The sequence below is a fragment of the Meriones unguiculatus genome, chromosome 12 (assembly GCF_030254825.1).
Source record: "Meriones unguiculatus strain TT.TT164.6M chromosome 12, Bangor_MerUng_6.1, whole genome shotgun sequence".
NCBI classification, from domain to species: Eukaryota; Metazoa; Chordata; class Mammalia; order Rodentia; family Muridae; genus Meriones; species Meriones unguiculatus.
In genome coordinates this window covers 52,651,367-52,678,515 of record NC_083360.1, presented here as the reverse complement: position 1 = coordinate 52,678,515, position 27,149 = coordinate 52,651,367, and the positions used below count along the sequence as shown (strand labels likewise).

At 36.9% G+C, this 27,149-nt stretch overlaps 1 protein-coding gene across 4 annotated transcripts in view; it reads right to left on the bottom strand.

Annotated features, from left to right (window-relative positions):
* Nucleotides 1-27,149, bottom strand: part of Frmd3 (FERM domain containing 3) — a 178,977-nt gene that overhangs the window by 42,990 nt on the left and 108,838 nt on the right. For all 4 annotated transcript variants that reach the window (XM_060365719.1, XM_060365722.1, XM_060365721.1 and 1 more), the window contains 3 exons: nucleotides 16,988-17,075; nucleotides 8,455-8,543; nucleotides 1,222-1,285 (listed from right to left, as the gene is read on the bottom strand). In XM_060365719.1, coding sequence (XP_060221702.1) covers nucleotides 1,222-1,285; nucleotides 8,455-8,543; nucleotides 16,988-17,075 — 241 coding nt within the window. The remainder of the gene's footprint in view (nucleotides 1-1,221; nucleotides 1,286-8,454; nucleotides 8,544-16,987; nucleotides 17,076-27,149) is intronic.

The following is a 27,149-nucleotide window of genomic DNA, read 5'->3' as shown; positions in this document are numbered from 1 at the left end:
TCATGCTTTTTATTAAGGTATTTGTATCCTATTACAGTTTTTAAAATATGTACATGCAGGGAGGTTCATGCATTCTTGTCTGGAGGCAAGAGGTTGATATTGTGTATCTTCCTTTACCACTTTCCAACTTATTTTTTGAATAGTCTCTTGCTGAGCCTGGAGTACACCATTTCAGCTAGAGTGGAAGGCCAGCAAGCTCTAGAGATAGCTCTCCACATACGACTGGGGTAAGAGTGTTATGTAGGTGATGGGTATCCACACTAAAATCATGTTAGTTGCACAGTTAGTACTTTCCCCATCAAGCCTTCTCTGCAGCAACCCCTCCAACTAATGTTGTTACAAACAACTAATGTTTGTTAGAGTTGAAATGACATGGCTTTTTTCTCACTCATCAGACATTACTAATCTATTTAAATGCTACACAAAACCGATTGATTAAAGCTTACCAATATTCCAGGTATTACCTACCTCTCTATCAATTCTTGATCAATCTAAAAATTACTTGCCATACTGGAAGAACATTTGAGTTGATGTCAAAGGTCAAGAAAAAGAGCAAACGTCAGACCTAGCTTTAGGGTTCAACATTTTGGCAATAGCCTTCCACCAAGTCCATTCCTTGGTGAACCCACAAACTATATGGCATGACTGTTAAAAACTCTTGGGGAAAAACCACTTAGGACTATATACTGTGGCCATAATACTTTTTATTTTTATTTTTTATTTATTTAACTTTACGTGCATTAGTGTGAAGGCATCAGATCCCTTGGAATTGACAATTGTGAGACAGTTGTGAGCTATCATGTGGGTGCTGGGAAATGAACCCGGGTCCTTTGGAAGAGCAGGCAGTGCTCTTAACCACTCTATACCCCGTTATCTAGTGTTAATTACTGCCTAGTTTTATAAGTATTTTTCTTTCATTTTATTTATCTGTAATTTAGACAAAGATTTATAGAGAGCATCTATGTTTTATATTTAATGAACAAAGTTTATCCTAATCTTTTACATACAGTTAATATTGCTTACTTACTTTATTCTTACCTGTGGATTACTACTAACTTATCTAGCACTAAAGTCTTTTCAAAATAGCATCCATTATTCCCAGTCTTCGAAGGTACTCTCTTTGGAGGCAATCATCCTGAAAGCTATTTTGTTCTTAGATCTCTCTTATACACACACACTTGCACATGCACATACAAATAATTATAAAAATCAGCAGCTGACCTCTTTCTGGGTGCCAATCACATAAAATGTCTTCCCTTCAAACTTCAATTTGCAGACATCTGACCTAAGAAAAGAAAGTCTGTGGGTAAGAAGGAAAAAACAAAAAAAAAAAAACAAAAAAAAACCAAACACCTATAGATAAATAGGGTGTTTGTCTCTTCCATGTAAATCTATCTGACTCACAAATGCCAAAATATTTTCTTATCATCAGTGATGGTCTATTGAGAATGGAGGTCTCTAAGTTAAAGTACATAGCAATTTTCTTCCCAAGAGTTGATACTCTGCAAGCTCAAAATTATTTCATTTTTATACAGTTAGGATACATCGTTTATTTAAGAGGTTCTGAATTATTTGTAACATTAGCAACTGAAACATCAATTGGTGAGCTTACTTTGCAAAATAGAAAGAATGTTAGTAGTATAATAGGGATTCAAGGTATCTATTTTTTTTCTATTCTTCTCCATCCATCTCCAGGAATAACATATACTGCATTGCAAATTTTCAAAAGAATAACTCCTGTTCACATTAAAATTCTCAAAAAATTTATGGTAAAAAGACAACTTTCGTTTTTACGTCAAAGGGTTATTTGATGTAAACCTGTTTTGAATGTAGGTCCATGTTCATTTCCTTGATAATGAAAAGAAGGGTTTTAAAAATCTCTTTTTTTTTGTAATTTCTATAATAGTTCTATTGCATGTGCATTTTTCCTATGAGAAAAGAAACAGTGATGCTTTATTCATCTGTTTCAATTTAGGCGAAGAATTTGTAAAATTGGAATAAAGCTGGATTTTAAAAAACACACAAGATTTACATGAGAAGAAAATTTGATTTAGCAAGATGAATGGTTATAACAAACAAATATGTTTAAGAAGAAGCCAGGAAGGATGAGATCCACATGAACACAGTACCAGTAACATAGGCAACCTGAAGAAATGAAAACAGAAACAAATACTCCAAAGACTATTCACCTTCAAGTTTCAAATGACCCCTCCACAAAATGAGATTTAAGTGGGAAAGACATGAAATAAATCTGTATTTAGGTGAAGCAGCTTCTAATCAAACCAGCCCAGGTCTCAAGTAATGTTGGAAACCTGAGTATATAACATCCTCCAAGACTTTTGCAGTCCTGGGATAGAATGAGGGCAGTCTTCAAGTTACCCATGCTTCCCAAACTAAATTGGAATAGCTATGGTATCTACCCTGGAATTGACTGAAGTAAACACATTGGAGCTTCTTTGTCAGATGCTGAAAATCTAGAGAAGAAAACCAAATAGCAACATCATAAAACAATTTATAGTTATCAAATTTCACTAGATTTCCAAAGTACTATTACAAACATTGCATTTGTTCCTCCTCCAACTCCTTTACCCTTTCTAAGACAGACATATACAACCAATACCCATTTTATGAATGAATTCATTGAGACCTAAAGAATTTATGAATGACTTCTAAGATTCCTAATTTTGGAAGAAGAGGGCAAATGGGTACAAAGGAGGACTGAAAGTATGACTGACTAAAAAATCAATGGTATAGTAGAAATACGTTATATAAAAGTTAGAGGTCTGAGACAGATTAACCTAGCACTTAAAAAGAGCAGAATGCATAGAGACAAGTGTTAATCTAGGATTAGCTATTATGGGTCTTTTGTTTTTGAAGAATAGATTTGAAGAAAATTTTAATTTATTCATCTGAAGAATGAGAGGAGGATATTGACTGGAATTGCATTGAACTAGTAAATTTTTTTTTTTTTTTGGTTGGAAAGGTCTTTTTCACAACGTTAATTCTGCAAACCCCCAATCATGGGAGGTCTTTAATTTTTAGTCTCTTCCTCATTGTCTTTCTTCACAGATTTCATTGCAGAGGATTTTCACCTCTTTAGTTAGGTATTTTCTAAATATTTTATTTTACTTGAGAAGTTGGGAATAGGAGTGTGTCCATGTTCTCTTTCTCAGCATGCTTATTAATGATGTATATAGACTAGTGAATTTTGTTAAGCTAATTATGTATCCTAATACTTTGATGAAATTATGCATATTTTCTACAACTTTTCTGGTAGAATTTTGGTACCTCTTGGGTATAAAATCATATAGTTTTCAGTTGGGAATAATTTGACTTAATGTTCTTCTATTTCTAGCCCTTTAATTTCTCTCTCTTGCCATATTGCTCCAGCTAATGCTTCAGTCACATTATTGATAAGGAGTAGGGGTACTGGACAGTCTTCTCCCATTTCTGATTTTAATGGAACTGATTCGAGATTTTCTTCATTTAGGATGATGTTGGCTGTCGGTTTGTCAGACATAACCTTTATTATGTTGGAAAATATTCTCTATATTCCTACTTGTTCTACGTTTTTTGTTATGAAGGCATGTTAAGTATTGTCAAAGCTTTTTATTTTTCTGCTTCTATGGAAAATCATGTTATTTTTATATTTTTTTGTCCCTTTATATGGTTTATTACATTTATATCTTACATATGTTGAACTAGTATCACTATAAGGCCAACTTGATCATAAGACATATTCCTTTTGTTACATGCCTACATTCAATTTGTAAAGATTAAGGGTCTTTGAATCTATGTTTATCAGGAATATTGGCACATACACACACACAGAGTGAGCTTGTGTGTTTACCTGGTTTTGATGTTAGAGTAATACTGGCTTAATAGGAGGGGTTTAGAAGCATTCCATATTTCCATTTTTTTTGAGTATTTTTAAAATTTTTATATTAATTATAGTTTATTCACTCTGTATCCCAGCTGTAGCCCCCTCTCTCCTTCCCTCCTAATCCCATCCTCCCTCCCTCCCTCTTCTCCCATTCCTCTCTCCAAGTCCACTGATAGGGGAGGTCCTCCTCCCCTTCCATCTGACCTTAGCCTATGAGGTCTCATCAGGACTGACTGAATTGTCTTCCTCTGTGGCCTGGCAAGGCTGTTTCCCCCTCAGGAGAAGGCGATTTAAGAACTATTGGGTGTAGATTTTCTTTGAAAGCCTACTAGAATTCTGCTTTTTCTTTGCATGTGGTAAATCTACCTATCATGAAGCTAAAAGATAAATTGTTATTACCTTTTTAGTTTTATTTCTATTGATGTAAAAAATACTCTGACCAAAGGAAAGAAAAATTTTTTGCAGATTACAGCTCCAGGACACAATACATCATTGTGGGAAGTTAAGGCAGGAACTCAAGGCAGACACTTGAAGGCAGCACATCACTCTATTCCATACAGCAAACAGCAAACAAGAAATCTACTTATAAGCCAATCAGTATCGTAGGAATCATAGTTTGAAACTAGTTGCTAGGAGAAGGTGCTGTCCACAATTGGCTACTCCCTCTTATCCCAATTAATAGTCAAAGAAATTTCCAACAGAAATGTCCACAGGCCACTCTGATCTAGGACATTTCTCAATTTAGGTTTTCATACAGATATTATAGTTTGCTTTTCTGTTGCTGTGATAAACACCATGACAAAAACAAACAAACAAACAAACAAAACAAAAAAAAACTTATGGGGAAAGGGTGCAGAATGATTCATTTCATTTACACTTATACGCAACAGGTAAGGGAAGTCAGTGTGGCAAGAACTCAAGGCAGGGTCCTAAAGGCAGAAACTGAAGCAGAGACCACAGATGAATGTTTCTTACTGGCTAGCTCCTCTAGTTTGCTCAGTTACATTACACAGCCCAGGCCCGTCAATCAGAGGTGGCACCATTAAGAATAAGCTAGACCCTTCTACATTAATTATCAAAGAAAATGTCCCCACAGACATGCTCATAGACCAATTCGACAGAATTTCTCAACTGAGAATGTTTTCTTTCTGTGTATGACTAGAATTTTGGGTCAAGTTGAAAAAATTAACTAGCTGACAACAAACTTAACAACAAAATTATTAACTTTTTAACTTAACAAAAACCTATTATTGTTAAAAAATAACTTTACCTTGTCCCTAAGATCTCATGGTCACATCACAATATAAAACACAGTCTTACTTCTAAGAAAATAGACCAATGTGGTCTTTTAAAATTCCAAAGTTTAAAAATCAAAGTTCTCTTTAAAAATCTAGTAAGCTTACTGTTGACTTACTGTTGGCTCCTGTAAACTCCAAAATATGTGACAGTGTCTTACTTCTAAAAACAAACAAACAACAACAACAACAAAAACTCACCACAACACAAGAACAACTGTATCCTATCAAACCCAAACTCCGTAATAGCTCAGGGTTCAATGTCTGGAATTTACTCATGATCTTTTGGGCTCCAGAGGTCTCAAGTAGTCCCATCCCTCCAGCTCTACAATCAGGAGCACACATAGAGGTTCAGCATGCTCTCCTCTATACTTGCCACTGCTCTTGGAGGTCATTGATGGTCATGGAATTTGCACCCACGCCACTGATAGACCCTGGGCTTCTCTACAGGAATGCTGATCCAGCCAGATGCTATCAAGTCTCAGTTTTTTGCATGACCCCTTCAATCCTTTAACTGGGATTGTACTATTCCTAGACCTTCTTGCAGGGACTCTGGACCTGCCACATAGTACCAAGCCGGAGCTGTTCTTCATGACATTTTTATGACTTCAATAACAATATGATTAGAAGAATCTTACATATTAACATGTTTTGCTTTTAGATTAGAGTTTTCTTTGGCCCACAGCTTCAGTGTTTTGATCCAGAGGAAATATTTTCTAGAAGATTTCACCTCAGTGATGGTGGTCTTACTAATACAGCTGATTTTTCTGTCTTAGGTAAGCATTATTAATTGTTCCACTAAAGCAAACAAGGTTTCCCTTCCGGAGTCTCAAAACAAAGTATCATACAAACAACCCTGTTAGAATCTTCTCTTCTGTCTGAATTTCACAAGTCAAACCATTATTGAAAGAAATATAGTCGCTTTCAGCATTATATTCCAATTTCCCACAGGAAATCCCATTAAGCTCTAAACACTCAATCTCTTCTGTGGCTCATAACGTCAAAACCTATAACAATCTTTTCTAAAACCAACATGTTTAGGTGTGTCATAGCAAGTTCCTACTCCTGGTACCATTTTTATTCTAAAAATTTTATTTATATACTTATTTATTACAATTTATTCATTTTGTATCCCGATTGCAGCCCCCTTACTTATCTCCTCCCAGTCCCACCCAGCCTCCCTCTTCTCCCCTATGCCCTTTCCCTAGTCCACTGATAGGGGAGGACCTCCTCCCCTTCTATCTTACCCTAGCTTATCAGGTCTCATCAAGGCTGGCTGCATCATCTTCCTCTGTGGCCTGACAAGGCTGGGCCCACTAGGGGGAGGTGATCAAAGAGTCAGCCACTGAATTCATGGCAGAGACAGCCCCTGTATCCTTTACTAGGGAACCCACAAAGAAAACGAAATCATACAATGCAAAAAAAAAAAAAAAAAAAAAAAAAAGACAGCATCTTCAACAAATGGTGCTGGTTTAACTGGATGTCTGCATGTAGAAAAATGAAAATAGACCCATATTTATTACCCCACACAAAGTTATAGTCTAAGTGGATAAAAGACCTCAACATAAAACCAGACACACTAAATCTGTTAGAGAAAAAGAAGAGCCTTGCCCTTATTAGCACAGGAGACAACTTCCTTAACAGAACACCAACAGCACAGGCTCTAAGATCAACAATTAATAAATGGGAACTCATGAAACTGACAAGCTTCTGAAATCAAAGGACACTGTCATCACAACAAAATGACAGCCTACAGACTGGGAAAAGATTTTCACCAACCCTATGTCTGACAAAGGGCTAATATCCAGGATATATAAAGAACTTAAGAAGTTAAACATCAACAAATAAAGTAATCCAATTAAAAAATGGGGTTCAGAGCTAAACAGAGAATTTTCAACATAGGAATATCGAATGACAGAGAAACACTTAAAGAAATGTTCAACGTCCATAGTCATTTGGGGAAATGCAAATCAAAATGACCCTGAGATTTCACCTCACACCCATCAGAATGGCTAAGATCAAAAACTCAAGGGATGGTACATGCTGGAGATGTGTAGAAAGGGGAACCCTCCTGCATTGCTGGTGGGAATTCAACCTTGTACAACTACTTTGGAAATCAGTCTGGCATTCCTCAGAAAATTAGGAATAGTGCTACCTCAAGATCTAGCTACACCATTCCTAGGCATATAACCAAAAGATGTCCTACCTTTCAATAAGGACCTTTACTAAACCATGTTTATAGCATCTCTATTCATAATAGCCAGAATATGGAAACAACCTAGATGTCCCTCAAAAGGTGGAATAGATACAGAAATTGTGGTACTACTCAGCAATTAAAAACAAGGAAATCATGAAATTTGCAGGCAAATGGTGGGAACTAGAAAAAAATCATCCTGAGTGAGGTATTCTAGAAGCAGAAAGACACATATGATATACTCACTTATAATTGGATATTAGCTATATAATATAGGGTAAATATGCTAAAATCTATAGTTCTAAAGAAGATAAACAGCAAGGAGGACCCTAGGGAAGATGCTTAATCCTCATTCAGAAGGGCAAACAAGATAGACATCAGAAGTAGGAGAAGACACAGAACAGGACAGGAGCCTTGCACAGAGCATCTCTGAAAGACTCAACCCACCAGGGTATGGAAGGAGATACTGAGATACATAGCCAAGCTTTGGGCACAGTGCTAGAATCCTTATGGAAGAAGAGGGAAATAGAAGACCTGGAGGGTACAGGAACTCCACAAGGAGATCAACGGAGCCAAAATACCTGGGCACATGGGAGTCTCCAGAGACCAATACTCCAACTAAGGAACATGCATGGTGAGGACCTAGACCCCCTGTTCAAAGGAAGCTGATTGGTTGCTTATTTTTTTAAATATAGTATACTTCTTTTGAGGCAGAAACTGAAGCAGAGATCCTGGAGGAACACTGCTTGCTTGTTCCAATGGCTTGTTCTGCTATCTTTCTTATATAGACAAGGCCTACCTACACAGAGATGCTTAAAACCAAAGTGGGCAATAGGCCATGTTACATCAATTAGTCATTAAGGAAATGACCCACAGATATGCCTGTGGGTTAATGAAGTTTTTATTGATAAAATTCCTTATAGAGAGTCACTGATTTCAGAGATATCTAAGATTTGTGTCAAGGTGACAGTTAAAGCTAACTAGGAATCTACCAGACAGTGCCAGAAAAAAAAATTATGCTAACAAGAAAGGAGAGAAGATTAAGAAAAAAAGGTTAGGCATTTTTCTAAAGATGTACTTACCATTTTCTCAAATGGATTCTTTTATTTCCCTGGAATACCACAAAACCTGCAGCAGTGAATCCTAAAAATGCTGTAGCACCTTTTGAATCCTAAAGAAATAAAAATAAAGAACTATTTGGATTAAGAAATATAAACGATAACTTACATGCTCATTTTCCTTCATCTTTGGGTAATTCTAATCAAGGCCAGAAACTACAGCCATAAATTAAGTGTTTAAGATATAATTTTCAAGAACATGACTTTCAAACTGTGGGAAAAATCTAGAGTTATGTATTGTTTTTCTTCCGGAAATAGACATCTTGCCCTAGAAGGAATCATATAAAAACACACAGATTTCTTTCAAATGCTCTCTTTTCTAGAGTTTTGAGTTACTTGTGCTCTGGGTCTTCTCTGTAATGCCAGCAAACTGGTTCTTGGTTGCCATTAGCTCTCTAATACAATGAAATGAACACTTTGAGCATTTAGCCCAAGTGATTCAACCACATGCAGAATTTCTGGCAATATCAGTATAAAAATCACCAGAAAAAAAAAAAACCTACTTAACTTACAACCAAACCTGAAACTCTAAGCAACTCATAGATAATGATAGGTCAACAAATAAAACAAAAATCCAGACAGCTTCTAAACAAGAAAATAAACAGAGGGAATAACATTTCTGGAAAGATTCTAAGCCATCAAATGAAATAAACATATTTATATCATCTTATATCATTACTAGAGGCATCTGGGAAATACCATAAAACAATTGTATAGGCAGAAAACAATGCATGTATCAATAGAAGGAAGTAGATCCCAGTACTCCAGCCTGGCATCCATGCTCACAGAGCCTGAAGTAATAGAGGTTGGGTAAGATCTGGGCAAGCAGATATTTATAAAGTTTTCCAAGTGCTTATGATGAGCACACTGATCTGAGAATTACAGATCTAGTACTTAGCTAATAAGCTTACTTGGTTTGGGTAAATGTAATTGCTCAAAGAATAACTCCTAAATTTATTTTTAATATTCAGTTTGACATGAACTCAGCCTAGAATTAGTGCTATTATTTGGTTGATACATAGTTAAAATGCAGGGAAGAAAATATTGATTGCATGAATAATTTCTTGAGAATATGAATACAACAGTACCTTGCAAAATTGAGAAAAGAAAAATTATATGCCTTGGGAGATAGCTAAATTCACAAAGTGCCAGCCATTCAAGTATAAAAATCTGAGTTGATATTCCCAAACCGTCATTTAAAAATATCTAGGTATAATAATGTGTAGCTGTAAACCTAACCTTGGTTATAGAATAAGGAAGGATAATTTAAAATACCAGCCTAGCCAAATCAATAAGCTTTGAGTTCAGTGAGAGATTTTTTTTTTTATTTCATTTTTTTAAAATTTGTTTTTCTTATTAGCTACATTTTGTTAACTCTGTGTCCCAGCTGTATCCCCCTCCCTCATTCCCTCCCCAACCCCACACTCCCTCCCTGGTCTCCTCCCTGCCCCTTTCCAAGTCCACTGATAGGGGAGGACCTCCTCCCCTTTCATTTGACCCTGTTTTATCAGGTATCTTCAGGGCTGGCTGCAAAGTCCTCCTCTGTGGCCTAACAGGACTGCTCCTGCCCTGGGGGTGGGGTGGGGAGGTCAAAGAGCCTGCCCTTGAGATCCTGTTAGAAATAGACCTTGTTCCCCTTACTTTGGAAAATTACTTGGTTATTGAGCTACCACGGGCCATATCTGAGCAGAAGTTCTAGGTTATATCCATAGATGGTCCTTGGTTGAGTGTCAGTCTCAGAAAAGACCCTGTGCCCAGATATATTTGGTCCTTGTAGAGCTCCTATCCTTTCCACATCATACTAACTCCCCTTCTTTCATATGATTCCCTGCACTCTGCCAAGGGTTTGGTTATGAGTCTTAGTGTCTGCTTTGAAACACTGCTAGCTAGAGTCTTTCAGATGCCTTTTGCGGTAGACTCCTGTCATACATTCAATGCACATCCCATTTGTCTTTCTAAATGAGGATTGATCATCTTCGCCCATGTCTGCTTTCTTGATTATCTTCTTTAGGTGTGTAGATTTCATTATGTTTATCATATCTTGTAGGTCTATATAAGTGAGTATATACCATGTTTGTCTTTCTCCTTCTGGGATACTTCACTCAGAATGATCTTTTCTAGATCCCACCATTTGCCAGCAAATTTCATGATTTCCTCCTTTTTGATAGCTGAGTAGTATTCCATTGTGTAAAAATACCACAATTTCTGGATCGTTGTTTCCAGGTTCTGGCTATTACAAATAAAGCTGCTACAAACATGGTTGAACAAATGTCCTTTGTTGTGTACTTGAGCAAATTTTGGGTATGTACCTAGGAGTGGTATAGCTGGGTCTTGAGGTTAGCACTACTCCTAATTGTCTGAGAAGAGAGATTTTTTTCTAATAGAACTAAGGTACAGAGAAATTAATGAAGGATATCTAAGGTTTGCCTTGGGCCTCCATATGTAAGCACATACAAGTATACACTTACCAAATATATATTTCATACACATGAGAGAGAGAAAAAATGAGAGAGAGAGAGACATACAGACAGAAAGAGACACAGAAAGAATCTGAAGCTCTGAGCTAGAGTACAGGTGATTCTGACAAAAATTGTTTAGGTTTCATCCTAGTGGAAATGTCACATAATATGAAAAAAGAAAAAGATCAACAAACACTTTCAGTTAATATAACTTAAATGTTTCTTTTTCTCTTCACCTTTCTCCATTTCAAAGATTACAATGAAAAATTAATATAATTTTATGTAGATGTAACATGTTACACTAACTCGATGGCCAGGGATGTCCAAGAGACTCCCAAACCATAGCCTATTATTTTGTCTTTGGTTAACTCCAGAGGTTGAAAGTAATACCCTCTATTGCTGAAGACACTATGCATTTCAGAAACAGGGCTCAAAGACCTCTGAGCTGAAACTGACCTGAAAGCCCTCTCTTTGAGGACGAAGTTTCATAATACCAAAAGGTAACAAAAGATACTTCCAAATGAAGTGAAGAAACCAACAGTCCTAGCTATAATGTCTATGACCTGTGCAGGAATAACATGCATACCTTGGCAATCCGATTTCTTTTCTTTTCTTTCTTTCTTTCTTTCTTTCTTTCTTTCTTTCTTTCTTTCTTTCTTTCTTTCTTTCTTTCTTTTTCTTTCCTTCTTTCTTTCTCTCTCTCTTTTTCTTTCTTTCTCCCTTCCTTCCTTCGTTCCTTCCTTGCTTTCTTTCTTCCTTGGAATTTTGCTGGGAATTGAACTCAGGACCATAGCCAGAGCTCTTAACCACTGAACTATCTCACCAACCCAACTAACAACTTCATAATTGGACTAAAGACTTGCACAAGAAGAGGGAGACTATGTCTCATACTAGAAACCTAGCTAACTTCTGTGTGCCAGTGAAATCACGGTTATTGGAGGAGAATTTACAACCACTAATTTACTAAGCCAGCATTATACCTAATGACAATCTATAAAAGTTTGCCCTCATACCTAGATTAAGTGTTCCCTTCACCTATCATTAAGGAAACTTAAATTTTAACAGATGGAGACCAGTACAAAAACCACAACCAGATCATTTTGAGTGTGCTTTCCCAGAAGCAGAAAGACACGCACGGTATATACTCACTCATATACACATAATATAGGATAAACCTACTAAAATCTGTACACCTAAAGAAACTAATCAAGAGGGAGAACTCTGGATAAAATGCCCAGAAGAAGGAGAAACCAGGGATCAAGTTAGGAGCCTACCACAGAGGGCCTCTGAAAGGCTCTGCCCTGCAGACTATCAAAGCAGATGCTGCTACTTACGGCCAACCTTTGAGGAGAGTGCAGGGAAACTTATGAAAGAAGTGTGAGTTAGTAAGACCTGGAGGGGACAAGAGCTCCATAAGAAGAGCAACAGATCCAAAAAATCTGAGCACAGGGGTCTTCCCTGAGACAATACTCCAACCAAGGGCCATTCATGGAGATAACCCAGAACCCCTGCACAGATGTAGCCCATGACAGTTTAGTCTCCTAGTGGGTTCCATAGTAATGGGAACAGGGACTGCCTCTGACATAATCTGATTGTCCTGCTCTTTGATCATATCCCCCTGAGGGGGGAGCAGCCTTACCAGGCCACAGAGGAAGACAATGCAGCCACTCCTAATGAGACCTAACAGAGTAGGATCAGAAGGAAGGAAAAGAAGACCTCTCCTATCAGTGGACTTGGGGAGGGGCATGCGTGGAGAAGCAGGAGGAAGGGAAGGATTGGGAGAGGAGGAGTGAGGGAACTACGGGGGGGGGCGATACAAAATAAATAAAGTGTAATTAATAAAAAAAATCTAAAAAACCCACAACCAATCAAGATGTAGAGTTGGAGAGCCCCATCCCAATGGATACAGCTAGAAAACATTCTCCTACCTAAGGCTAAGGGAATATTGTGGAAGCAAGGGTGGGGTGGGGTATTTTAAGAAACAGAGTATCAGGTAGTTTGCTGTGAGATTGTGTCTCCCAGTAATACCAGAAGCTATACCCATAAAATCTTTCCCAGTATGACTGTCCAAATGTGAGTCGAACAAGGACAACACAAAAATCATGACCAACTGGTCATAGAAAATTCCTTGACCCTATACAAATAATAAATGGCAATTCAGGAAACTGGAAACAGAAGAAGAGGTCTTCCCTAGGGAAGAATGCATGAATTGGTCGCCAAATGCCAACAGGTCAGCCATGAAAGCCTACATATAGAGAGCATTACATGTAATAAAAAGGTTATACCTACATACATAAGTATATCAGGAATATGTAAGAATATATGCATATATGTGTGTGTGTGTGTGTGTGTGTGTGTATGTGATAACAATTATTAAAAAAAAGAGAAGCCATAAATTTGAAGGAGAGGGGAAGAGGCATATTGGGAGTGGAGGAAGGAAAGGGAAGAAACAAACATTGTAATTAAATTACAATCTCCTGAAAAGAAAAAAAAAGAAAGAAAGAGCTGCCTTATGTTTTGTAGATTTCATTTGTGTTTTTATTTTCATTCAATTCTGAAAAGTTTAAATTTCGTTCTTGATGTAATTTTCATTCAGTAGTGAGACTTGCTTTTTTTTTTTTACTAATGTATGGTCAATTTTGGCTAAAGCGCATCAGCCACTGTAAAGAAAGATTTTTAGTGTGTTTTATTTTTTTAGTGTTTGGGTATAATGTTTTATAGACGTCTTTTAGGACAACTTGATTTATAATGGTATTTTACTTTTTAAAATTAATTTATATTTTTTATTAATTACAGTTCATTCACTTTGTATGCCAGCTCTAGCCCCCTCCCTCTTCCCCTCCAAAATCTACTCTACCTCCCTCATCTCCTCCCATGCCCTTCTCCAAGTCCACTGATAGGGGAGGCCCTTCTCCCCTTCCATCTGACCCTAGTCCTTTAGGTCTCATCAGGACTTCCTCTGTGGCCTGCAATGACTTCCTCTGTGGCCTGGTAAGGCTGCTTCCCCATCAGGGGGAGGTGAACAAAGAGGCATCCATTGAGTTTATGTCAGAGATAGTCCCTGTTCCTATTACTAGGAAACCTACTTGGATACTGAGCTGCCATGGGCTACATATGTGCAGGGGTTCTATGTTATCGTCATACATGGTCTTTGGTTAGAATATCAGTCTCAGAAAAGAACCCTGTGCCCAGTTATTTTGTTGCTCTCCTTGTGGAGCTCCTGTTCCTTCCAGGTCCATCTATCTCCCCCTTCTTTCATAGGATTCCCTACACTCTGCCCACAATTTGCCTATGAGTCTCAGCATCTGCTTTGACACCCTGCTGGGTAGAGGCTTTCAGAGGCCCTCAGCTGTGGGCTCCTGTCCCTGTTTCCTGTTTTCTCCCTCCCTGATGAGAATCCCATTTGTCTTTCTGACAGGTGTGAGGTGAAATTTCAGGGTCGTTTTGATTTGCATTTCACTGATGACTAAGGATGCTGAGCATTTCTTTAGGTGTTTTCTCTGCCATTCAATATCACTCTATTGAGAATTTTCTGTGTAGCTCTATACCCCATTTTTTAATTGAATTACTTGATTTTGTTGCTTTTTAACTTCTTGAGTTCTTTATATATCCTGGATATTAGCCCTCTGTCAGACATAGGGTTGGTGAAAATCCTTTCCCAGTCTGTAGGCTGTCGTTTTGTTCTGATGACAGTGTGCTTTGCTTTATAGAAGCTTTTCATTTTTGTGAGGTCCCATTTATTGATTGTTGATCTTAGAGCCTGTGTTGTTGGTGTTCTGTTCAGGAAGTTGTCTTTTGTGCCAATGAGTTCAAGGCTCTTCTCCACTTTTTCTTTTAACAGATTTAGTGTTTCTGGTTTTATTTTGAGGATAACAGTATTTTATAATAGCATTTTTGTGTTTTGTTTTTGTCTGGATGATCTGACTGTTGAAGAGAAGGAGTACTGAAGCTACCCACTATTAATAGTGTGTGTTAGGGTCAATATGTGAAATCAGTTATAGTAGTGTTCCTTTCATGAGCTTGGGTGCTGTCAGGTCTGGTACATGAACCTTTAGAATTATAACCTCTTCTTTATGGACTTTTCATTTAGTGCATATGTGGTGTTCTTCTCTAGCTCTTCTGATTAAATTTGATATGACATATAGGCTGAATTCTTGATTCCACATGATTGGAATATGCTTTCTTTCTCTCTCTCTCTCTCTCTCTCTCTCTCTCTCTTACCATAAGGAGATATCTGTCAATCATGGTGAGAGATGTTGCTTGGATGTAGCAGAAAGCTGGATATTGTTTTGAATCTAATATGTTTGTTTACTGGGGAATTGAGATCATTAATAGATTGAGTTATTAATTATCATTTCTATTAATTCCAGGCATTTTGTTTTTGTGATGTAGGTTTTCTCTCTTTTTATTGACTTCTGGGATTGTTTATTACTTGTGTGTAGTCAACACCTTCAAACTGAACTGTTCCTTCTAGTGCCCTACTGTAGACATGGATAGGTATAGAAATTGCTTAAATTTCATTTTATCATGGAATGTTCTGATTGACAGTGTTTCTGGGTATAGTAGTCTGTTCTGTCATCTGTGGTCTCTTGAAGTTTGTAGAACATCCATCTGGGTCTATCTGGCTTTCAGAGTTTCTACTGCAAAGTCAGGTGTTATTACAATTGCAGTGCTGTTAAATATCACTTGGTCTGTTTTTTCCTTCAGATTTTAGCATCCTTTTCATTTATTGGTAAGCATCCCATCTGAGCTTTATGTTTGATTTCATGAGTATTTCACTTTTGCTTGTTTGTGTGTGTGTGTGTGTGTGTGTTTTTATTTCTTTGGCAAATTCTACTTTCATGTCTTGAGTTGTGCTCATGATCTCATTGATCTGTTTCTGTTTTTACAATCTTCATTAAAGCATTAATATAATTGCTATTTTGAAGTCCTTGTCAAATATTTCACCTAAAATGCTAAATTTTTCATGATCTGTTGCAATATGGTTGCAGGCTTCTGGAAGAGGCATATTATCTCGTTTGTTCATATTTGTGTTTTTATGTTGAAATCTAAGCATATGGAGCTATAATATTTGAAGTAGTCCTGGTAGAGATGCCTGCTTTTTTCTTTCCTGGATGGGTGTTACATTCTGTGTTTTCTGTTTCACGCTCAGGATCCTAGCCATGGGCAGTGGCTGTGGGGTATGTAGTACAGACTGTTTCTGTGTGTAGGTAGATATCACTAAGAAACAGATCCGCTGGAAGAAAGGTTGAAAGGGCTGCAGAAATAAACTAGGAGTGCACTGGATCTGCACCAAAATGTAAAGTTCCCAGGAAATGAAAGTGGGATAGGAGGAAGGATTCCTGTGTGCAGACTGCTACAGTACTCAGAGTAAATAAATCTGAAGCTGGCACAGTGGTGCATGCCTGTAATCCCAGCACTCTGGAAGAAAGAAACAGGTAAATCTCTGTGAGTTCCAGGCGAGCCTGGTCTACAAAGTGAGTCTGGGACAGCCCAGGCTACACAGAGAAACCCTGTCTCAAAAAAAAAAAAAAAAAAAAAAGAGTAATCTGGAGAGTCTGGAATAGAAGACAGAAATTACAATAAAGTTTCCTTACTTGAGTCCTAGCCTGGCCTATCCATGGGACCTATGGTGCGCAGTGACACTGTGGTTAGGTGGGCACAAAATATAGAGATGGGCTTGAAAGAAAATCTGTAAAGGATGGCTTCAAGCCTACATTTTTGTTGGTAAAGGACTTTGAAAGGAAACTTGTTTGAAGAGTCTCAGTTTCTGAGGTAAATCAACCATTAGATGAATAAATCTGTACATAGTAATTTTGGAAAATGTGGCTACTCTAAAGCTATTAGTGAACATTCCTAGGTCTCTAGCACAGACCTTATCATGTGAAAAAATATGTGACCATAGCCTACTTCTCACTGTTGTGCTATAGCTATATAAATCTCCTCAGGGTATTCTGCCATGCCTACATGCCAAAAATTTTCTTTTGGACAAAATGATGATTTTAATTGTGATGATTTCTGTTGTGTAAGGCAGTTACCTTGCATGGGTGAGGATCCACCCCATAAGTTTCCAGTGTATGAGCTTTCAGGAGTAAGTTGAATTCAGCAATCGCTGGGCTCTGACCTCTAAAATGACACCACACACACACACACAAAAAAAAAAAAAAAATTAGAAAATTCAAGTGAAACACAATCAATAGAAACAAGCTGCTTTAATCAATCAAATATTATTTTTATAAGTTAAATATAAAGTACAGATCCTTATATCAATAGCACTGGGTCCAACTATCAGTATTTCTCACTATGAAGAGACTTTTACAAATGTCATATTCCATAGCTAATTATCAAAAATATACTGCTATATATTCTCAGCACTCCAGTGAGTATACACTTAATCAATGTTGTCAGATTACCAGTAAGGATGTCCTCACAAAGTAAGTGTAAATAGAAAACAAAATTTGCAATCACTTCTTTACTGTGTATTTTAAAAGATTATTCAGGATAAATAAAATTTCTTGTCAGAACAGAAAGTGGGCAATCTTCTCCCTCTTCCCAGAGTCTGGCACAGAACATTTTGGGTACAAAAATGTATAAAAAATTCTACAAAGAACCTGGATCATCAGAGAAAAACCTCAAATATTAGTTCTAGAACCTTCCCCTATATTGATAAACAAACTTCAAAAAAAGGGGGTGAGTAAATACAGATTCATGAAGGGCTGACTGACTTGTACACTGAGATCACGTGATATTTCAGTTATCCAGCTTTGCATGACATGAATGTATTGCATGTTCCACAGAGAGTACAAACCATCCTCAAACAAGAAAAGTCTGCTATGGAAAATGAAAGCTATTTCATATTATAATTACAAAATCATATTTTGCCATTAAATCTAACTGCATGCAAGGTTCTCCACATAGATAGATTGCAACTCTCAATTCCTTCAAAATACTAAAGGATTCATCATTACTTTAATTAAAATTATGTTCAATATGCTTTCTCCCTGAGCATTTCAGGTTCTTCCTTTGCTTTTACTATATTGAAGTTTTGCTTCAGTATGTCTGCAGAATATCCATATCATAGTGCATGTTGTGTAGGCTCTTTAGTTCAACCTCTCTTTCCTTGATCTTTCTGCGTGTCTTACTGTCTTTGTCTCTCTAGCACACACATTCCCACTTGTATTAGGAGAAAGTTGATGAAGCTGTGCTATTCATAATGTTGTTAAGTAACAACATATTCTGACAGCCTTCATTGTAAAACTTCAGACTTAGTAACTTGGAGAGAATTCATGGGGCACCTAGATCAAAACCAATCTGTACCTTTGCCTCCAAAAGTTTTAGGCTAGTGCCTGTTTGGGCTCATACTTTTATCTTAGTTTAAAGGCTCTCACTCTACCACAAACTGGTTAGATATCTTCTGCTGTATGAAGATGGCCACTTTCATGAAGATGAAAGTGTCAGTACATTTTTATTTTATTTTTACTTTAAAATATTTATTTATTTATTTTATGTGTGTGGGTGTTGTGCTTGCATGTATGTCTGTGTATCACATGAACATGCCTAGTGCTTCAGAAGGCCAGAAGGGGTTATTAGATATTGTGAGACCGGAGTTACAGATGGTTGTGAGCTGCCATGTGAGTGGTGAAAATTGACCTGGGCCCTCTGGAAGAGCTGCAAATGCTCTTAACCATTACTGGGGCATCTCACCAGTCCATAAAAGTATGTATTTAAAGACATACAGAATTTTTTTTTTTTTTTTGTAGAATTTCAGTTGTCCTTAAGGTCCACCTTTCTTTTCTAATCCATATAATAAAGGTTACAGTTTACTTCATCCTTCACCATTTCATGTGCTATATGCTTGCTCCTTGGATGGTAAATTGATAGATAGGCTCTTTGAGACATGTGGCCAAGTGCAATCATTAGTAGGGATTTTGCCCACAAAAGGATGATTGTAGGTTTCACGGCAAACCAGTTAATTTATGTGAGAGAGTGGTGTTAGAAATAGAATAATACAAGGGTTAGGGTGATGGCTTAGTATGTAAAGTACTTGTTCAAGAATGAAAACATGGGCTTGAATTCACAGAACCCCTGTAAAAGACAGACACAATAGTGTGCACTTATTGCAACATGGAAGTTGGAGAGCAGAGAATCCCTGGAAAATGTCACAGATAGCTGTGAAAAGAAGTCTCTGCCTCAAATAATGTGGAAGGAAAGTAGAGTCATCCAATGTCTCCGCACTACTCTGTGCCACTCTGAAAGCATGCACCTGTACTCACACAAAGAAATGCACACACACACACACACACACACACACACACACACACACAGAGAGAGAGAGAGAGAGAGAGAGAGAGAGAGAGAGAGTGTGTCAGAGAGACAGAGACAGACAGAGACAGAGAGCCTAGTCCCTGAATGGCTGGCTTCTTGCTATGCTCATTTGCACTCCCACACAAGCACTCACATTGCCATCTGTAATCCTACAGTACATCCAGAGCTAAACAGATGATTATGCCATGCTCTTGAATCTATAACAGTGGGAGCTAAATACATCTATTTCTAAATATAGTGCCCAGCCTCTAGTGTTTCGAAGTAAAGAAAATAGTCTAAAATGGAAGGTGACTAACTTTTCCTTTTCTACATGGTATTTTTGTGACTATGTCTCTGTCCTTTCAGTGTCTCATAGATATCTAATTTCTATTCACCAAACAATACCACAAGACAGCAGAGTTCCAGGGCTGCCACACTCTGGAGGATTTACAATTAAACTCATGGATCTCTGATAATCAGAGTACACTCTCCAAGATATAAAAAGGCAAGTCAGAGTATGGGAGATCAGCAATGTGGCCAACCAAAAAAGTACTAGTATGTAGAATACCTTGAAAACTCTGAACAATCAACAAACAGCATTAAAAATAATACAGATAATGGACAAGAAGAAAATGGACAAAAGTCTTTACAGACACTTTACAAGTAGGCAGTATAAACAGTCAACAACCATTTGAAAGTTTGCTCAACCTCTTTACAGTAAACAAAACAACTTAAAATTATAATAACCCATTAACATGTCTGGGTATGCTAAACCTAAATAAAAGGACTGAGAAAAACTAGGTGCACAACAGAAGCAAATTTCCTATGCTTATGAGGAAAAGCAAGTTGGTATAACAAATAAGAAAAAATATTCTGGCACGATTTGCTAAAATGTACTATGTTTATGATAAATTATAGCAATTCTACTCATAGTTACACATTTAACACAATCATACATATTATTCCAAGAAATATTTAAAAGTTTTACTTAGTTGTATTTGTAATACAAAAGAAGAGAAAACAATGCGAATGTTTGTCTATTAATAGTAGAGGAGATATAAGACGAAATACTGTATAGCCATAAAAATAGCAGTAATACATAGAAAATGAGATCCAAGAGCCAAAGAACCTAAGTACACTGATAAGTACTGAATACTTGTTTCTATAGGTTTTAAAAGGGAGAAAACTGAAGATAAAAGTAAAGTATTAAAGTTCATGTGTATCATGATATCATGACTTAAATTTAAATATAATGTATTTTGAGTTGGCATTCAACTAGTTGGCTACTTTTATGTCAACTTGACACAAGCTAGTGTCATCAGATGGGATGATGCCTCAAGTAAGAAAACACTTTTATAGGATTGGTCTATAATTTGTTTTTAATGTGGGAAGGTTCATCCCATTGTGGGTGGGGCCATTGATGGGTTGATAGTCTTGTGTTCTATAAGAACATAGGCTGAGAAAGTCACAGGAGCAAATCAGTAATCAGCACTCCTCCATGGCCTCTACATCAGCTCCTGTTTGTTTGTTTGTTTTTTCTGCTCTGTTTGAGTTCCTATTCTGGCTTCTATTTATGATGAACAGTGATGATGAAGCATAAACCAAATAATCCCTTTCCTCCCCAGCTTGTTCTTGATCATGGTGTTTCATCATTGCAACTGTAACCCTTACTAGGACAACAGTGAAATACATGGATGTAATTTTAATCTTTTGCATAATGATAAATGCTTTTTCCAACACTGGTTGATAAGACAATCCTTTTTTCCTCTACCATTTGCTTTTGGCTCTTTGCTCCATATCATTGGCTGTAAGTGCATCAAATCATTTTTGGACTTTCTATTCTGGTTCATTGTTTTTACGTCTGTTTTCTGCCAAAATTATGATGCTTGATTGTTTATTCTTCAGTCAGGTAGTGGAATGTCCTCAGCTTTGTTAATGTTGCTCAATTGTTCTGATTATTTAGGTTATTTTGTGGTTTCACATGAGGATTAGGCTTAGTTTTTCCCATTTTCTTTCCCTTGGATTTAGCATTTGCTCCATTGTTACCTCAGAAAACCTACTGAAGGGAAGTGTCAGTTAGAATGTTTAGAAACAGCAAAGAAAAAGATCATTGATAAAATATAAATCCGTATGTCAGTTTTGCTTGCTTGGGCTTGTGTGCAGATTTCTGCTAACTAAGCATTCAAATGAATTTAGTTGATAAATTTATACAGAAAAAATGCTCAGTGCAAATGTTGGAGAAGGCAAGAGGATAGAGTCATAGCAGCAAAGGGAAGACTATTCAATTAACTTAGCTCCTGAGACCCCCAAATTATTGAGGAAAAAGTCATTTAATAATTTGCTTTCACAGTAAGTAATTAAATTCTGTTCTTTCAGTCTCACATTGGACATTTGTTTCTGGAAGAATTTTAAGTGTGGCCACAGAGATCTGCAAAATAAAGTTTCTCTAGTGAAAAGAAAGACCAGAGAATAGTTGCATTTTTTCCCTTGAGAGACAGAGATAATTCTCTTAAGATTCTACTAATTTTACTGAGATTGAATAATCATGTGTTTTAGCTATACTTTCATTCTTATATTACATGTCCTGACAACTTTAGGTAAAAAGAAACAGTCTCTCTCATATTGGTCTTATTTTAGTATTATATTGTCTTCACAGACAATATAAAGACATGTAGCACCCAAGAACAAATGTTTATGAGTCACCTCTAATTTATAATGTGATGTAGACAATTACTAGCCATAACTGAACTGACTATAAACTACAACAAGCAGAAAAAGCAGTGGGTTTGGTTCTGCCTGACCTGTTTGGACAGAGAAGCTCCAGAATTAAACTTACCAAGAAGAAGACCAACAGAACATTTTCATGCTCAGCAGTGGAATTATCTATTTGAGTTAGACTTTGCTGCAACTTGGTTTGGAATTTGCCATGCTATATTGCTGCAATTTTAAAATTTCCTCACATTTGGTTTCAAATGTTTGGGCATTCTCTTAAGACCTGCCTTCAGTGGGATGCTGGGTTTTAGTGTTCATAAGACTCCAGAGAGAGTTTACAGTTTGACTGTAGAATCTGAGGTCAGTAGGGAAACTCCTGTGCGCTTCAGGCCTATTACTGACAATTTGGGCATTGTAAAATCATTTTCTTCCCTATTTGTCCCAGCCTTACCATGGGCAGAATGTGTCTTACCCTAGCTGATATATGTGGTATTTGAGAGAGAAATAGTTGAATTGTCCTGCAGGTTAAATGTTTGACTACTTGTTGTTACTTCTATTTGTGGCATGTTCCTCTCCTTTCTAACATTCTCCATTCTTTGAGGAGAATGACAATAACAAGAGCAGCAGCAGCAACATCAACAACAACGACATGCTAGATTTTATCTGTCCTCAGATCTCAGATGAGCTAAAAACTATAATTTTGATGCTTCATTTGTTTATTTAGAGTTAGAGGGAATCAGTGTGGCATATCTTTCTGTATCTGCACTGGAAAGGAAAGTCCCCAGCTTTTCACTTCTAATCTTTCACTTAGAGAGATGGTATATAGTGAAAGCTCCTATCTGCATGCCTAACATTAGAAAAAGCATGGCAAATATGGACAGAAGCTCTGGTATAAGAAGAGAGTGAAGATAAACTGAGGCCATGCAGGACAAAGGCCTTGGGAAAGCAGTAGTGCAGAAAAAGTTTACAACACTACACATAGAAACACAGGTCTTCAGTCTCATGTTAGAGTTTCATATTCATATACCCTTAAGTGAATCAGGTAATTTCTCTGTGCTCTGTTTTTTTATCTATGACACATGGCAGTTAATATGTAATACCAATGGAGGCAAAAGATGAATTGGCAAAGCAAGCGTTGTGACAATTCAGATTTTGTCTCAATGTTACAGAGATGTCATGCCTCAGTGTAACCAAACCACCAAGCTACAAAGATGCTGAACCCTAGAGGAAGAGACATTAGTTTAAAATGACAAAATTATTATTTGGCCCAGAGTATATATATATATCTGGGTTAGAGTGTAGCCCAAGGACTATAATGAGAAGGACTATTACTGTGGACTCTAAGAGCCTCTCAAGCATAGAAACAGGTTATCACTGAACTTTGCTTATGGCAAATGACCTCTCAACAGCTCAGAGCACTGAATGGTTCGTATGGCTTTTTTTCAGTAATAAAAAGTAGCAAGTGAATTAATTGCTGTTTCATGGATATGACCACTTAGATAAATTCTTGTATTATGTATGTATGTATGAATGTACTTTATAGCCATGAGCATTCAACAACATGTAGAGAGGTCAGAAGACACTTGCAATAATTGGTTCTTTTCTTCCACTGTTACTTACAGGAAATGAAGTCAGGTTGTTAGGACTAACAGCAAGTTCCTTTACAAATTGAGATGTCTCACTATCCTTAGGAAAAAAAAATCTTTCAAGGCATTAGGTAATAAAGAAGTGAAAAAAACAAAAACAAACAAACAAACAAATAAAAAAAAAAAACAATGGGGAATCCTACCTTGACTGTGAATCAGTTGAAAACCTTACCCAGGCCATCAGTAATAGCTTAATTTGTCAACCTGATTGGACTGAGAAGATACTAGGATATTGATAAGATTTACCTCTTAGTATGTCTGTAAAGGCAGGCTGGAAAGGTTAACTATTGTGAGATGCACAATCCTATGTAGCAGGGTCAGAAAGAGAAAAAAAGATGGAAAGGAAGAAATCAATGAATCTCTCTCTATCTCAGTTAGTCTGGCTCTGTCTTCCCCTACTTCTTTTTTTCTTTCACCCCTCTTTTGGATGATCTAAAAGCTCTCTACTATAATGGACTATAGTGGTTTGAATAAAAGGGCTTCCATAATCTTACAGATTTGAATGTTTGGTCAGGGATTGGCAGTGTTTGACAGGGATTAGAAGGTGTGACCTGCTGGAGTATGTGTGGCCTTATTGGAAGAAGCCTGTTCCTAGGACGGGCTTTGGCGTTTCAGATGCTCACACCAGGCACGCCAGTGTCTCTCTTTGCCTGCTTATCAGATGAAGAGCTCTCAGACATGCTCTAGCACCATGTTTGTCTGCATGCCACCATACTTTCCACCATGATTATAATGCACTAAACCTCTGAATTTATAATCCAGGCTGAATCAAATGTTTTCTTTTATAAGAGTTGCTGTGGTCATGGTGTCTCTTTACAGCAATGTAATTCTGAATAAGACATGGACTGAAAGTCTCTGAAATGGTAAGTCAACCCACTCTTTCTGTTTTTCACAAATAAGCTATTTTAAATTGATCTCAATACTGGGACTTCACCTATATACATCAAACTTAATGATATTTATAAACTAAAAGGAGATTTTTTTTGTATATGAAAAAACAAATGTGTCTTTTGCTGACTTAAATGATCTACAGTCAGGTGAGTAAAGTAGAAATTGATTCTAGTCAAACATTCACATATTTACAATAGGAGTCAGCAAAATCAGTCTAGTGGGCAAGCGTGACTCTACATTTTAATCAAAAAAGTCTCATTCAGTCATGATTATGGCTAATTCATTTATAATTTCTATATATATATTCTAATCCCTAAAAAAGCAGAGCTGAATAGTTACAATATGGCTGTATGCTAAGAAAGTGAAGAGTGTGTGTACAGAAATATCACGGATCTCAAGGACTCCTTCAGAGCTGTTGTGGTCTATTAACAACTTCAGTAAATGAAGTATCATATCAAATTGTTTAGCAATTTCCTCCAAACATAAACTCTCCCCCAAGGAAGGAGGTGGTGGGCACATGAGGTTCGGTAAGTAAACAAACATGTCAGAGGATGTGAAAACTTTGCAGAAAATTCTGTAAAACAATGCAGAAATATAAAATGTATATTACTAAGTGGATGAAAGGCTACAGACTTTATAATTATAACAATGATTTTTGGAAAAGTCAAAACCACAGACAAAGTAAAATGATTGATAGCTTCTAAAAGTTGTTACGGATAGGAATAATTTTAAAAACAGACATTATTTTATATGATCTCATAATGATATATTTACATATAATAATATACTTGTGAAAATACATAGAATGTATACTCAGCGTGAGCCCTTATGTTAATTATAGTGTTATTGACTATAGTGTGTCATTGTATCCATTTAGGTTCCTTAATTGTAATTAGTCTTACTCTCCAGACAGGGATACCCCTAATATAAAAGAATAACCATGCATGGGAGCAGAAGGTGAGCATATGGGCAAGTTCTCTATAGTCTTCTTAATTTTGATATGTTCCTAAATGTCCCTAAAAACTACCCTCTATTAAGAAAAGGGGAAGAAAAAAAGATAATGTGAGAAAGAAAAGAAGAAAGAAAGAAAAACAGAATAATGAAATCTAAGTCTTATGGTATAGGCCTGGAATCCCAATTACTCTGGAAGCTGAGCAAGATGATCACAAGTTCAATGCCCACATGGATTATATAGAGCGTTCTAGATCATACTGGACAATTTAGTCAGATTAAAATTAAAAGTTAAAAAGGGCTGCAGATACAGTTTCATAGTAGAACCCTTGCTTATCATGCTTGATGACTTAGGTTCAGTCCCCAGTATCACACAGAAAGAAGAAGAACCCTAACATTTATTTTCAAAACATAAGAGTAGTAAATATTTTGTATCTATTTCCAAAACATTTCTTTGGAAGGCAGAGGTGGGAGGATTTTGTGGATATAAACATGTTTTTGTTTTGGTCTCAGGTGTGGGATATGAGACTGATTCAGATGTTCCACAGCAGCAGACTATTTGCCTAATGCGGGCTCTGAGATGAGCTCTCTGCAGCTGCAGATAGTTTAAATCTGAGGACTGTGGAGAGATAATAAATGCTAGCGCCCAGAGAGTGTGGAAATCAGAGAAAGAATGACGCTGCTCCTGCTTCCCTCTTGCTGCTCCTAGCTGATGTTGTGAAACAAGAAGATGGAGATCTCCTGAAATGAGAAGTGGACTGGCTTCAAGGAACCCAAAGACCCTGACAAGCAGGAAGCCTCTAAGAAAGAACTTCGCCCCTCTCCCATTAACACTTTCACTCTCCTACCTGGTGTTGGGGTGTTGGAAGGAATAGGGATGGAGTAGGGAGAAAAAGAAAAAAAATGTAAATAAAAGGGTTTTCTTTTAAAGTACACCAACAGGGGGATTTTTGTGGGTTCAAGCCAAGCCTGGCCTACAGAGTGAGTTCTAGGACAGCCGAGACTACATGGAGAAATCCTATCTCAAAAGAACATAGAAGAAAAAGAGGAGGAGGAGGAAAAAGAGGAGGAGAAGAAGAAGCAGAAGATGATTTTCTAAGGTAAGAAGATGATTCTCAAATTGGTATATAGTGTTTTGGGAATTAGTGTAAAGCTGTGTTGTTTAAGTATTTTGAAAATAGAGGTTATCTTTTTAAAGTTGAAATATGCTACCACTTTGAGTAGCCATAGTACATTCTCACATGTACTATGAGAATCAAAAACAAAACAAAACAAAACAAAACAAAACAAAAATAAAATTCCCAAAATAAAACAAAAACAAAACAAAGCGTGTCCCAGGGACTACTTTCTTGATTACTAGAGGTCCAGACCACAGGAGGAGAGAGAAACCAGTTTGCAATTCTTCATAATCAACATAGCACTGTCTTCTATGCTACTGCTATATTATTCTTCTGTGATTTGTACACAATCTCAGTTCCAACTAACTGTAGTTAGTTATTATAACCTAAGTTACCTGAATTCCAAGTTGGCAATGTTCCTAAGCTTCATTTTGTTCCATTTATTTATGCTTGAATTCAAATCCCAGAAATGTATACATTGTTTAACCTCTTTAGACCAAGCTCCTACACACATAATGGAAAAACAACCATAGTATCTCCTTCCTACATTCTTGTGAAGATTAATTGGGTCAGTGTGT